General features: G+C 32.9%; 2 protein-coding genes across 2 annotated transcripts in view; one reads left to right on the forward strand and one right to left on the reverse strand.

The window, feature by feature from the left end:
• Positions 1 to 1,743: 1,743 nt before the first annotated feature.
• On the reverse strand, positions 1,744 to 2,735 carry LOC129223431 (NADH dehydrogenase [ubiquinone] iron-sulfur protein 3, mitochondrial-like). The gene has a single exon (XM_054858042.1). It carries the CDS (start codon positions 2,624 to 2,626, stop codon positions 1,832 to 1,834), a length of 795 nt encoding a protein of 264 aa, XP_054714017.1. The 5' UTR covers positions 2,627 to 2,735; the 3' UTR covers positions 1,744 to 1,831.
• Positions 2,736 to 3,203: 468 nt separating this feature from the next.
• Positions 3,204 to 14,187, forward strand: part of LOC129222928 (zinc finger FYVE domain-containing protein 26-like) — a 138,311-nt gene continuing 127,327 nt past the window's right edge. Inside the window, exons 1-2 of the mRNA XM_054857488.1 lie at positions 3,204 to 3,402; positions 6,355 to 6,433. Coding sequence (XP_054713463.1) covers positions 3,239 to 3,402; positions 6,355 to 6,433 — 243 coding nt within the window. The 5' untranslated portion in view covers positions 3,204 to 3,238. The remainder of the gene's footprint in view (positions 3,403 to 6,354; positions 6,434 to 14,187) is intronic.

Genomic DNA, 14,187 nt, shown 5'->3' on the forward strand with positions numbered 1-14,187 from the left:
AACATGCTCCACCTCCCCTTACCTTGCATGAGAATAAACAATGCAAAAAGATTAAAAATTACTATTCTTTCTCTCCAGATTTTGTACTGATAGACTGCATTGTAATATTTTAATGTTGAATGCTCTCTAAAACTTTTTAAATTAAAAAAGAAAAAAATGCAAGAGTTTAGGTACTACTGAATTAAATTAGTACTTGCACTAGCCACCAATCCAGACTTCAGCTCTTCTATCTTAGCAACTGGTATAGCGCACTAGGCAAAGTACCAAACATAATCCATTAACGCAGTAGAATACATTATACATGCACTCTCTAGTCTCTCTCTTTAATGAATATCCCCCCATAATCTGAACACTTTTGTCGGGTCCCATGAGTGTTCAGAATAGAGAGTCCACTGTACCAATTATATGTGGTAAGCTGAACTCGTTAAATTGTTTTTGTTATGATTGATGCCTGACTGAAAATATTATATAATTAGAAAAGGAAAAAAAATACTAGAAATTTTATCAATAAATAATATGATGATCAAAATATATTACTAAATAGAAGGGGCGGCGTTTAATTTGAGGGCATTTCATAACCTACTGAAAATACCATGCCTTGCCTGCAATTTTCGAGTTGAACCGAACTATTACTTTAGTCACTCATCTGGTTAGTACTTATTCTATATTAGCTACCAGTTTGTTTGACACTCTTGGCTTCCTTAAGAGGCTTTCCATCTCCATCTCAGTAACTTCCTATTCCGAGCTGATGAGTACTAATAAGCACAAAACTGCAGTTCTCGGATGGAATGACTGAGCTAGCGGTGTATTTCATGCATAGAGAAAGGTTTTTTTATGGTTTTAATTATTGAAGACCATCTTGTATCACTCTGAGATTGCATAGTTATAAGAGCTCCAGAAAAGGTACTTGTTGATATGCTTTTTTTTTTCTTTTCAATAATAGTATGCATTTTTAAGAAGTTTCTATGAAACATAGTATGGCATTCAATACCTGAAACCTGTTTCTAGTAGAAATTGATGAACACCCATTAAATAAACATACACTTAAAACATGAGCACAAAAGTGAATGTAAAATATCAAGGCATTTTCTTGTGAAATACAATGCAGCTACACCACTTACACAGGCCTTTCATTATTGGAGATATCATCCTTATACTTGGCACAGATGCAGGGGCAGACTGGATCCCTCGAGAGGGCAACAACCTTGGAGAAAAAAAAGGAAGTAAAAGAAGGGGAAAAAAAAGTTACAAAAAAAAAGGAAGTGAAAGAAGGGGGAAAAAATGCAGAAAGAAGAAAAAAAGGGAGGGGGGGGGGAGGAGAAAGAAAGAAAAAGGAAAATTAAAAGTTAGGGGAAATTCAACAACTAAAAACAACGGCAGGCTAGTCCGCCCCTCACACATGTATGAAATATTTAGCCTATATGAGGAAATTGTCTTTTGTTAAAATTAACCATGGTTCCCCATCAGTTTTTTCCATTCTTAAAAGGTTGGAAAATTCTTCATGAATTTCTACGTCATCATCCAAATAACGGAAAACACTTGCTCTTGTCTGGGAATGTGTTGAGTGTCATCAAATAGTTCCTGAGAACCAGCAAGATTTTAAAAATGAACATTGGTTTTTTATTTGCATAAATTAAATTCACCCATTTTCCATCGTTCTGCTCAAAAAATTTGGGGTTCAACCGCCCCCTCTTGACCCCCCCTATTTGCTGCCCCTGCTAATTAGAAAGAATGGAAGAAAAATCAACGAGTGAACACTTTAATGCCTAACTTCTATACATATATCTTGTTTTCCAATAATATTACAATTTCAAGGTTATTTAACAACAGCTCACTTTTTATTTGCAGCTTCATTGGGCAATGGTATTTCTTGTACAGCAGCAGATTCAGCAGAGTATGCAGGAAATTGTTCCCAAGGTCCAACAAGGTCAAACTTTCGAAATTCTTGGGCAAGTTCAAGGGGTTCTACAACCACTCGTTTAACTTCATCATCATAGCGCACTTCTACATACCCACTTAGAGGAAAATCTTTTCTGAAAGGATGCCCTTCAAATCCATAATCAGTCAAAATGCGTCTAAGATCAGGATGATTGTTAAAATAGACACCAAACATGTCCCATATTTCCCTCTCATACCAGTCAGCCGCTTTATAAACTTCGGTTGCAGAATCAATGGGTGTCAACTCATCTGTGTAGGTTTTCACTCTAATTCTGGCATTGTACCGGAGACTTAAAAGATTATAAACAATTTCAAAGCGATACTCTCTGGTAGGTACATCTACTCCAGCTATATCAACCAGTGATTCGAATTGGGCTAAATGATGATCTTTCAGGAAAGTCAAGACGGGTAAAACACCATCAGGAGATATCATTACTTCCAATTCGTCGCCATGGCACAACTGTACTTTTTGGACGTACTTCGGCAGACATTCAGCAACAAATAAACCATATTCACTAAGTTGATTGCCCTTTAATTCATTAGGCTTTCGAATTGTGGGCTTGTATTCTGCTTTGTTTATTTCACTCGAGAGAAAATACTTCGAAGGGCTAAAACTTTTTTTCTGATTAATTAAGAAAGTTCTAAGAACACACACTGGGCGAATATTTCGCACAATGGACGAAAACATATTCGTAATTTGTGGTTCAAATATAATAATAGAAATCTTTGCAAATTGCAATCGTAATTGAGTAAATTTTTGTATAACAACCAACTACGCAAGAAGAAGAAGTTGAAGTTAAACTTGAAATTATCAGAAGACCTTCACAGGTTGCGTTCGACGAGCTTGACCGAGAGCGACCGGTTAGTTAATCACGTGACAGCTAATGATCACGTGCTGCAATCAACCAATCAACTGCTTAGAATGGTAACCGCCGTGGTAACCGGTTGATCATAGAACGATTCGGTTAGTAACCAGTTACTTACCGGTCGACCGGTGAGTTTCGTCGAACGCAACCACAGTATTTTTAAATTATTTTTTTTTACGAAAGTTAAAAGTAAGGGATTATGCAGGTCTTATAGAATGTTTTAATCTTTTTTCATATCAAATCAAAATTTGAAAGTAACAGTTGAATTTCAAGCACTTTTTGCTTTGAGATCGTTTGAAAAAGAATTAAGTTATGAAATTTGGCAGTATCTATGGATGTTGTTTACTGAATTGTCTTCTTGTCATGTGCATCATGTGGAAACTGGTCGTGAGGGGATTTTGTATCATGTTACAGTAAACATATTTATGTGAAAAATGACTGAATTTCTATACAGAGAATTTTGTAACCATGTGTATTTAGGACAATGGGAGCTTGCCAGAGCCTGTGCTTTCACTATATTCTCAAGTAACGATGAAAATGCCGAAAAGCAACTGCTTTCTACTCTTAAAAATCTTGCTAAGAATCCATACTTAGCTAGGTATGAATAATTTTTTTAAACTTATTTTATGAAAATTTTTGTCTTCTTGTGAAAGTTTTGAATTAAATAATATGGTTGTTACATGTAAAATGACAAGTATTTGAGTGAGTGTCCCAATTTAAAATTTCGTAGATTGAATTTCTATCTCTCGGACTGTTCGCGCAATCTGGTGCGTGTTATTTAATAATACGATGTTCATTTAAAGATCGGTGGAGCAGGTAAAGGTGTCGTCTGCAGGCTGCCTCAAGGAGTTATAACCTCTTGGTTTGACAGTGATGTGATAATTCTATTGCTTGTAACGTATAAAGGAATTTGTATGTGTAAGTTGGTTTGCCATACAAAAAAAAAAAAAATAAATAAATAAATAAATAAAATAAATAAATAAAGAGTTGACGAATTCGTGTCAAGTTTGGCATGAAATGCCAGGGGTCTGTCCAGGATTTTTCACAGGGTCCGTTTTTTGTGAAAAATCAAATAATTTTGTGAAAAATGAATTAATTTTGTGAAAAACCAAATAACTTCGCCAAAAAAAAAAAAAAAGTTAAAACGAAATTTTAGAATTTAGAGGGCATTGTCCTCTCAAGTATCAATATTTATCTACCCTTCTACATTATGTTAAATTATACTAGAAATATTTCTGTACAGCATTTAAAATAATTGTAACAAAAAAATAAATAAATAACATAAAATTCAGAATAGGGGGTTCAGCATTTAACTTTTTGACCCACGACACTCTTAAAAAGCAAAGAATTTCGTTTAAAACATAATAAATTCCGTGATTTTAACAAGAATAAAAGGATATTTTAATTGTTTACCTATTAACAAAGCGTAATAATCATCAAAAAATCGAAAAATGGGATTCTCATAGCGGATGCAAAGAGATCGCAATTCTCAAAGTGAAGACATCAAAAGTATAAAAACGGCTTGTAAAAAAAATATTTTTGATAAAATTATTTTAAAATTGCATTTTAGAGTCCTATGACTATGATAAACATTTCATTAATATCTGTGGACACAGTCGACGCGAAAAAATAAATAAATAAATAAAATAAAATAAACCATCTATTCAGCATTTTAATTTTTGACTCATAACAAAAAATGGAATTTTGCTTTAAAAACTTGAAATGAGAATTCTAACAGAAATAAAGAGACTTTTCATTTATTTGCATCCTAATAAAGCGAAGTTAGCTTGAAAAAAGAACAAAATATGATTCTCATATCGGATGTTAAAAGATTGCATTTTTCAAAATGTAGACATCTAAACAAAAAAAAAACGGTAATTAAAAGAGTTTATTTAAAGTTAATCATCCTTGTTAGCATCGAAAAATCAAAACCCATATAATTTTCTCCCAAAATAACAATTAAACATCACACACCCGCACCCGTAAAAACGCAAATATTGACAAGCTGGTAAAATGATGAGAATATTTTCGAGTCAAGTCATTATGAAGGTTCAATGCCAGACGCTAAGTGATGATAATTTTGAAGTTGGTAACCCTATCTGAAGCGATCGATCGTATTTTCCCCCCACCCTTACTATCCCTTTGCAGTTCTAAGTTCCATTTCGCAGATATATATTATTATTGTTTATTAAATCATGAGTGGAGAGAAAAGTGCTTACCAATGCCTTTTCAGAAAAGTTTACAACAACACTGCTGCTAATTAGCTGTGATAAAACAAACAACCATTATATTTATTTGGCAGTAGCAATTATTTATTGCTTGCAAGGAGCATCACAAGAGTGCCGGGCAGTCTCATGTAAAAATTGAACTTAGTTTTGTTTTCATTCAATTTTAAGAAAAACCTCCTATTTGATAATATTTCACCTGAAAAATATATCTTTGTTGAGATTTGAAGCGTACTAAAGCCCTTTAAAAGCTGCATTTAGATTGGTTCTAGGTTATTTTTATTGAGAGTGACGTATAAGCTTTATATATTCAAAATTATTGCTTTTATCTAGAACATTCGTAATTTTTTGCTTGGGGTCATAGGGATTGTTATAATGCAGGATAAGTTTTTTTACGTCAAAAAGTGGTTTTCTTTTGAGAAACCTATTGAAAAATTCCTGCTGTCAAAATCTGCTTTGTAAAATGAAGCTTGCAAAAGAAACATGTATGGACAATTGTAACTAGTAACTGCAATAACTGTCTTATAGTAGGTATGCTGAATTTTAACTTAACCTCTAAGTAGTCGTGTAATGGTATATATAACCCTGCCTATTGTCATATATTTCGCTCTATCCCACCACCCCTTATACTGATAATGGGGCCCATCTGTATAGGTGGCCTGGAGTAACTCCTAAACCCTCACATAGAATTCTGAATTTCTTTCTGTATTTTAAGGTTGCATAGCTTTCAGAAACGTTTGCGGTCATTTAGACCAATAGCGCTTCAACCTTGTCAGGTCTGGAACAGTTACTTTTTTTCAGCGTAAGCTTTAAATATTGTTGTTCATCTTCATTGTATATAATGTTCTTCATTTTGCATAGTAAATGGTATCTATTCTATTAGTTGAAGTAAACACGAGAAGAAATCATTAAAAATTCCTTTTCTTTTCATGGATCGCTAGAGCGGGGAAAAAACCAAAACGTCAGCACTAAAGTTTCAATAAAAAGAGATGCCACTACGCCCGTGTTAAAAATGGGTAATTAAATGGTCTTAAATACGGTTCTTATATATGCTCCTGTGCAGTGCATAAAGTAAATAACTTCTTCTTATCTAGTAACATTCACTTGTTGAAAGGGGTAGGGGGGGATTCACTGTTGTCAAAGGCCCCATTCTTAGAGTCAGTGACATCTGTGCAGAAAGTTTTGTGATGTCTGAACTAAAATATGTGTTTAAACATAATGTTGTAAGTTTGCTTTACTGTTAAGAAAGAATGTTCTTTTAAAAAAAGAATGGTAGTTATGCATTGTTGTATGCCAGACTTTTTCACATTATTAATTAATTTTAGGCCTGCTTGGAGTTCTTTACCTTGCCCCAGCTATGCAAACTTCTTAACGTGCCAATTACTGTTGGACATAACTGAGGAAGTGAGTACTTATACCATTCATTTTTTCATGTATTATTGTTTGCCAGGGTTGCAAAGTATAGGACACTACGGTACAGGCCATGGTTTTTACTGTCCTATTGAAATCCTTGAATCAGAAATTTTTCCAAAACTATACAATTGAACTCATTTAATTCAAATTAATTATGGGCCTGGATTTTTGAGGAAATCAGAAATACTTGGTTGGTTCAATGTTAAGTCTATGGGAGCATACCTCGCTTTTATCAAGCAAATCCTGCTCAAAGGGAGCAATATTTTTGTGATTCGTAAAATTTCTTTTGACTTCCAATTCAACTTATCCTTTTTTTTGGTAAATTTTCTTTTCTATTCCAAAGTCAATCAAAGTTAGTTTTAAATCATAAATCCTTAGAACAAACAATGACAGCACTTTTTTTTATTATTCGTTGAGTAAAGAAACATTTACAAAAATTATATGCAATGTATGTATTTGTCAAAAACATGGGAAATAAGTCATTCAGACAGTTCAAAGCAAAGTAACCAACTTATTTGGTGTTGTGATGAGATTAAAAAGAAGATAAAAAAATGCAACTATGATGAATTTTTATTATTTTTTTCACGAACTCGCTTTTTATGAGCACTCAGTTAACAATTGAATATTGCGGTCCCTTTGCTTTCCTTATAGGCCAGTTTGACTGTATTTTTAATGAAATTGTCCTTTGTGAAAAAGTATCAAAAAGAATATATCTGTTAAAGTAATGTTATATTAAAAAATTTGTTGAATGCGAACATTCTTCAAGTATATATATATTTAAAAATATACAAAACTTATTTATAATGCTAATTTTAATCTAGTGACATGGAAGTTGCAATTCTTCATTAAAAATGTCATTTAGTATGCATGAGTTAAAATTTCTTTTTAAATTATACTAGTCAAATTTTTCTGCATGCAGGCCCATTATTTCTAGTTTTCCCAAATGTCCTCAATACAAATTTTATTGGAAAGCAACAAAAACCATGGCCACTTTTTTGTGAAATCATTAATTTTTCAAAGCCAGGGGTCCAGGGGTGTGTCCCTCATCTCTCTAAATGACGGGCCTTCCTAGTACAAATGAGGGTGTTCAACATACGGTGCACTTATTTACTTAATTCAATCAGTGTTCGCGCTCAACTATCCGTAACATGGGTCCCAGGGACCCATTAATGAAATAGATTTGGGTCCTTTGGTGGAAAAAATGAGTCCCTTAAATTTTAAACAGAAAATCTTAGTGCGTAAATGAATAATATAAAAATATTTATACTTGGGGGGGGGGGGAGGCATGAAATAAAATAAATTGGTTATTTTTGGCCTATTTTTTTTGTGATTTTATCATTGTAAAATTATTTTCAAATAATACACTTGCAAGACTCAGTTATGTGAGAAACTATTTGGTCAGTTACAATGAGATTAACTCAAAATTTACTTTAAAAATGGGTTTTTACCATAAAATATAAAACAAGTGCCTCTGATTGATCAAGCAAAAAGCACTCCTTTAACTTTTATTTTCCTGGAAATTTTTCTTAGTGAAAAAAGCAAACAGACCCCCCCCCCCCCCTCCCAATTATCATTGGCAATTACATAATAATAATAATAAATCGCAAGCGAATGAACCCAACGCAAAAATCGTGATCGCAAAAACGAAACATTTTCTCATATGAGTGTGAAAATTGCTCATTTGCAATCTTAAATCAGTATATTTGACTTTATTTTGACTTGTTCAAAATATCTGTTTTGATTTTTGTTTTATTTTTAAAATCGCGCCATTTTGAAAATGGCGCGATCGATTAATACTCGACTTTTGCAAGTCCAAATAAAAATAACCCATCAGAAAGAGATGAATTATTAGAAAAAGAACAAGGTTAAAGTGCTTTTGTATAAAATTCAAGTATTCATAAGCAATTTAACAAGAAAAATGTAAAGTTCCGAACTCTTTGTGTTTAGCGCGATCTGGAAAATATTCGCCATTTTTTTCTCCCCTCTTTTTATTGGGGATGCAAAATGATGATTTTCAAAAGTAATTCTGGTTACATGAATACCAAATTGCAATATTTTTACTGTACAATTGTCTTGTATTAATCCTGAAGATTGCATTGAAAACCTCTCTCATTTTTAGTCTTCATTTCTGTTTTTAGGAATTTCCTCAAGACAAAAGTTGAGGGAAAGCTTATTCTTAGAATACAGTACAATGGGCTATTTGTGAACTTGCTCCCTGAGCTCTGCCCAGGAGGTCACTGTAAGCTCCAGTCTTATCACTAAAATTCCATTGACTGGTCCACAATTGGGGTGTGTTTGAATAGCTGATAAACAGATAGGGTCATTTTAGTCCCTTTCTGTTGATTCTCCTGGCCATTTTGAAGCTTAAAAGCATTTACTAAATAGATCTTTAACATTTTCTCCCATTTTTTTTTCTGGTTCTTATCTTTTGGGTTTTCTGGGTCCCTGGGACCCGATTTTTCGCGGAAGTTGCGTCCCTTTCCAGCGAATTTGCGTAAAAAACCCGCTATAGCGCGTAAACGCGAACCCTGTTCAATAAATGAGTTTTTCAATTGAAATATATATTTGACTCTTTTACAGCTTTGGTGTAGTTTTTCTTCTCCTGACTATAGTGATGAGATGACTATATTTGCTATTTGAAAATCATATTAAGTAGTTTAGACTAATGATTTTTAAGATGAAACTCACTAGGGCAGTTCTCAAAAGGTGGGAGCAAACTCAGACCTCAACTTTGAAGCTTCAACACCAAATAACTTTCATTTTAATTAATTCAAAAATTTTTGAGTTAAATTATAATACTGTATAGAGACAAGAATTGACATAAATTATGGAAAAATTGCTCTTCAAATGCCCTTAAAAAAATATTTTCTTTGCCAAAAGGCACAATTTTGGACATACCAAAACGTTAACTGAGCAAATGTACCATTAAAAAAATTTTTTTTTTAGTTATTTCCATACATTTCAAAAAAAAAAACAAAGGTATGAATCTTACACTGAATAATTTTTTGTTAACATTTTACACAAATAACAAAAGTAAAAACAGATTATTTACTTTGTAAACGATTTTAGAAAAAAGTAAGTTTGAAATTTGATGTATGTCCAAAAGTTACGATCTTTACAATGCTATTATTTGAGAACTAAGTATATGATGTTTTCGTTTTAAAGGCATTTATCGATCCTGAGAATCAATTTTTAGTTGTTTAAAAGTGTTTTCATAAGCTTTTATGCAGTATCTTAGAAGAAAAATAATTTTTCTTAAACATACATGTGAGATGTCCAAATGGCGTTACGATCTTGACGCCGATAATTCTGTCCGTTTATTCATAATTTTTGATCATCCACTGTCTTCTAACCTCAATAAAAAAGGTTATTATAATGTTATCTTCTTTAATCCATTGGTATTTTGCATGATTAATACGTTACACATTGAACAATACATAAATTACAGTATAAACATGGCTGGTTATGATCGAACGAAAGCCATTTTGCGCTAAACTCTGTTGGCGACAACACAGTGTACGATAAGCTAAAGGTTACCAGAGGGGAAAAACAGTTTGACAAATGTAGTTTTTGTTGACCTAACAAATTTTGTCTAACTCCCGCAAGGAAGGTAAACACTATGTTTAGCAGATGCCTTCTGTTTCACATTCCTGTAGCTATCAAGTGAATGAAATGTCAGAATTCAAGTTGTATGGCTAAATCATTTTATTTATAATTATCCTATAATTAACAATTGTAAAAACAAAACTATAACATTGATTAAAATGTATAAACAAATATGAGGAATTTCAACTCTCAAAAACATCCTTCATGTTCCAAAAGAACATCCTCCAAAAAAAACACATTTGACACCCTAACTTGACTTATCCTAAAAATGTTTCAAAAATTTTAAGTCCCTAACTCTCATGGTGAAACTCTAAAAGCCATTCCCTAAGTGCAGGACGTCGCCACAACAGCGAACGATCCTCTCAAAAATACGACTATCGTCAGTCGAAAATGAGAAACGCGAGCAGAAGAAGTGATTTCCTTCTCATTTCCCCCTGCTTATATAATACGGCGCACTCTATGCACGTCATGCCGGATATGCCTACGTAAGAGCTCAGTCTGGATGCTTCCAGAACATTCGATTTGCCGCGGAGCTATCGGGAGATTACATCATCTCCGCTCACGCTCTGACCTCACATCCTTCTTCCTGACGAAACACGTCGTTCGAAGTCGCTCTGATGTTTACAGGTTGATTCTCCCGTACGCGAATTGAAACAAGCGTCCTTTAAGGGACAAGATTAACTGCCTTTTTATTATTAAAGAAATAGAAGTGAGTAAAAACATTTACACTTAGTTTTCACTTAGCTTTCAAATCGAATTGTTGAGAATATTTCTCAAATAGATATTTTTGGCTATCAATGCCCTCCCTTCTCGACAATTCATTTGATCTCATATATTCATTTAATTTCAAGCATTGTCTGATTTAAATTTCCAAAAAATTCTCACTCTTCAAAATTTCTTTAAAGACAATCAGGGCTCCCAAATGGTCCGCTTTTCCCGCCAAAGTCCGTTTTTCAGGGTTAAGTCCGCTTTAGACCGCTTTTTAACATTTTGGTCCGATTAGTCCGCTTTTACATTGTTTTTACTTAAAAATCAGAATTTTATAAAAGTTTTCTATTTCGTTAAAAGACACTGTACACCCAAACACGCGGCCGCGGCGCCTTAACCTGACTTTCCCGTATTATGTCGCTTCAGATTGACGTCATTACTCCTCCTTCAACCTCTGCAGCATGGAAATCCACAAAAAAGAGAGGTTTGGGGGAGGAGTTATGACGTCGAATCGCGGAGCAGGGTGCTACCGATATTTCTCGGAATTAAAGCCTCACGTTTGCAATAAGGAATGAACTTTCCGATCTCAAACAAATCTCGAATATTCCTTTATTTCAAAGTTTTCATTGGATCCCAAGCTCTTGAGACTGTTGTGGAAACTTCCCATAACTCGGAACGTTTTAGCCTTAGTCGCGCGTTAACTGCAATAGTAACGCTGCTATGAACCACCCCTTTTGCAAATGAATTTGGTAGTAATCTCGTGGCGCATGCGCCATTTTTTTTTACAGGCGCATATGTTCGTAAATTTTACGCCCTTGAAAAGATCTTGGGGGGGGGGGGGGGAAGAGTTCATTTTCCAAGTGCTTGAATTGAAAGCCTTGAAAAAAGTATGAAAAGTTTCTTTATTGCTTGAATTCCTTCAAAAATCATTACAAGCAATCTAAAGCATACTTTATATTGCTTGTAATTCTTTTAAAAATATTTCTTTAGTGCAATTTTCTGAACATATGTTCGATATGCAGTACCGCGAAAAATTACTTTCATGTTTGAGGTTTCAATCCTTTTGCATCTTGTAAATATTTTGACGATTTTTACAATCGGAAGTTATTTTGACACGTGCTATCTTAGACTAGCTTATTTTTCGTTTAATTTCAATAATTAACTAAGGAATTAGTTTGGAAACCATTACAACATTGAACTTACTCAGACTTCGCGAAAAACTGCTTCTCGCTTTTGAAATTTCAATCCTTTTGCATCTTGTAAATATTTTGATGTTTATGACAGTGGGAAGTTATTTTGACATATGCTACTTTAGATTAGCTTATTTTTCGTTTTATTTTCAATAATTAACGAAGTAATTATTTTGGAAACCATGGTGACATTGAACTTACTCGAACTTCGCGGAAAATGAGTTTTAGTGTTTGAAATTTCAATCTTTTTGCATCATGAAGATATTAAAATATTTTGCCCAATCGAATGTTATTTTCCCAAATGCTACCTTAGATTAGCATGTTTTATGTTTAATTTAGTAGAAAATAAATAAATTTATTTTATGGGAAACATGCCGAAATTGAACTTGGTTCGTGAAAATTTGCTTATCTGAGCTTTCAATCGTTTTGCATGTAATAAATATTTTTATATTTTTGGCAATTTGAAGTTGTTTTGACATGCTACATTAGATTAACTCGTTTTCATTTTTATTTAAATAACTAAAAAATTAATAACATTTTGTTTTTAATTCAAATTTCTAGTTTTGTAAACTTAATTTTAATTATTATTAGCTTATTTTCGGTTATTACTTTTTTTGGGGGGGGGGATGTTAAATGTAAACAATTGAGTGCATAACAATTTAACTTAGTGTTTGTATTTGAAACAAAATTGAATTGTAAAATTTTATAAAGTTGAATTCATATACATCATTTTATTGTCATGCTGCCTGCTATAGAGGGGAATATTAGTCCCCCCCCCCCTTCCACCCATAAAAGTTCAAAAGCACTCATAGCCTTGCAATCATGGAGGTTTTTTTTTTTTTAAATCTAAGCTTTATGATTCTTAAAAATATACTTTGAATATGAAAATTGCAAAACTAAACCTCATGTGATCTGCTTCTTTTTATGATTAAGCATTTCAGACATTTTTAGGAAAACTTTGAATACAATAGATCTTTTTATCAAAGTGTCTCTTGTAGAAAAAGCAGTTTGTTTTCCTATACTTTTTATATTACTTTCTCTTATTTATACGTTAGCATTAAATGAAACCTGCATGTAATATTTATAGTGCGAGTTTAGGGGTAGTGCCTTGAGCCTTGAAAAATATTTTTTTACTCTTGAAGAGTGCTTAATTTTTTTTCTCCCTAAAGGAGCCCCCCCCCCCCCTATAAACCCTGTGATAAGAGATGAAATTTAAAATTCAAATATAAAATAATTTTATTATAAACTCAGTTGTAGCTTTGTTGAAAATCAAAACAATATATTTTAGGTTTCAATGTGAGTTATGGGTAAGTGCAAAATTTCTCACCAAATAGTTAGATGAAACTGATGAAGATGGAAACAAAATTAGAGACTGGGGAAAAACAACAAGAGAATAACTATTTTTTGTTTGGTGTATGATAGATTAATATCAGTTGAGAAGGGATATAATGCTGTTAAGAAGCATTACAAGACAGAAAAAACATAAAAATAAGTTTAAACTAAATGAAGATGAAGCGCAGCTTCATCTATGCTTCAGTGAGACTACCAGCATCCCTGGTTCAAGTCAAAATGTATCATTATGCTTATTTAGTTCTAAAGAGACTGGTTTAAGTGCCGAACTAAGTGCCCCGTCCCCATTCAAATATTTGTGTAAATAATATTATTCAATGAAAAAAAAGATCAGTTTCACAGGTGATAAAGGAATTGTATCATTATTATAGTTAATTAACCAATTATCTTCACGAATTTAGCAGTTGGCAACTAATTTCCTTTTGGTGCTTTCCTGAGTTTAACTATGAGTAGTTCTCCCAAGGTCCTCTTTTTTATCCTAACTGGTCCTCTTTAGTCCCCTTTTTGATTGAAAATGGTCCTCTTTTACCCTTTTCTGAAGCTAAAATGTGTTGGGAGCCCTGTACAACTTATGACTTTGAAATAAAATTAACCATAAGTTGAAAAAAACTGTTGATGAAGTACAAAAAAAAAGAATGCTCCTGTGCAATAATTTATGATGTTAGTGCTTCATTAAACATTAATTTTGTTTTTATCATATTTTAATTTCAACTGAAAAGTATTTTTTTAGAATTGAATGTAGTCTGGAAAATTACCGTTTATTTATTCTAAGGATTTATTTGTTTTATCTCTGTATTTCAAAATTCAGCACCTACTTCTCAAAAAAGGGATTTAACAATTTATGATCAATATTCTTATAACACCATCAGCATTAGGCAGATATATGTCAAG

The sequence above is a fragment of the Uloborus diversus genome, chromosome 5, assembly GCF_026930045.1.
Source record: "Uloborus diversus isolate 005 chromosome 5, Udiv.v.3.1, whole genome shotgun sequence".
NCBI classification, from domain to species: Eukaryota; Metazoa; Arthropoda; class Arachnida; order Araneae; family Uloboridae; genus Uloborus; species Uloborus diversus.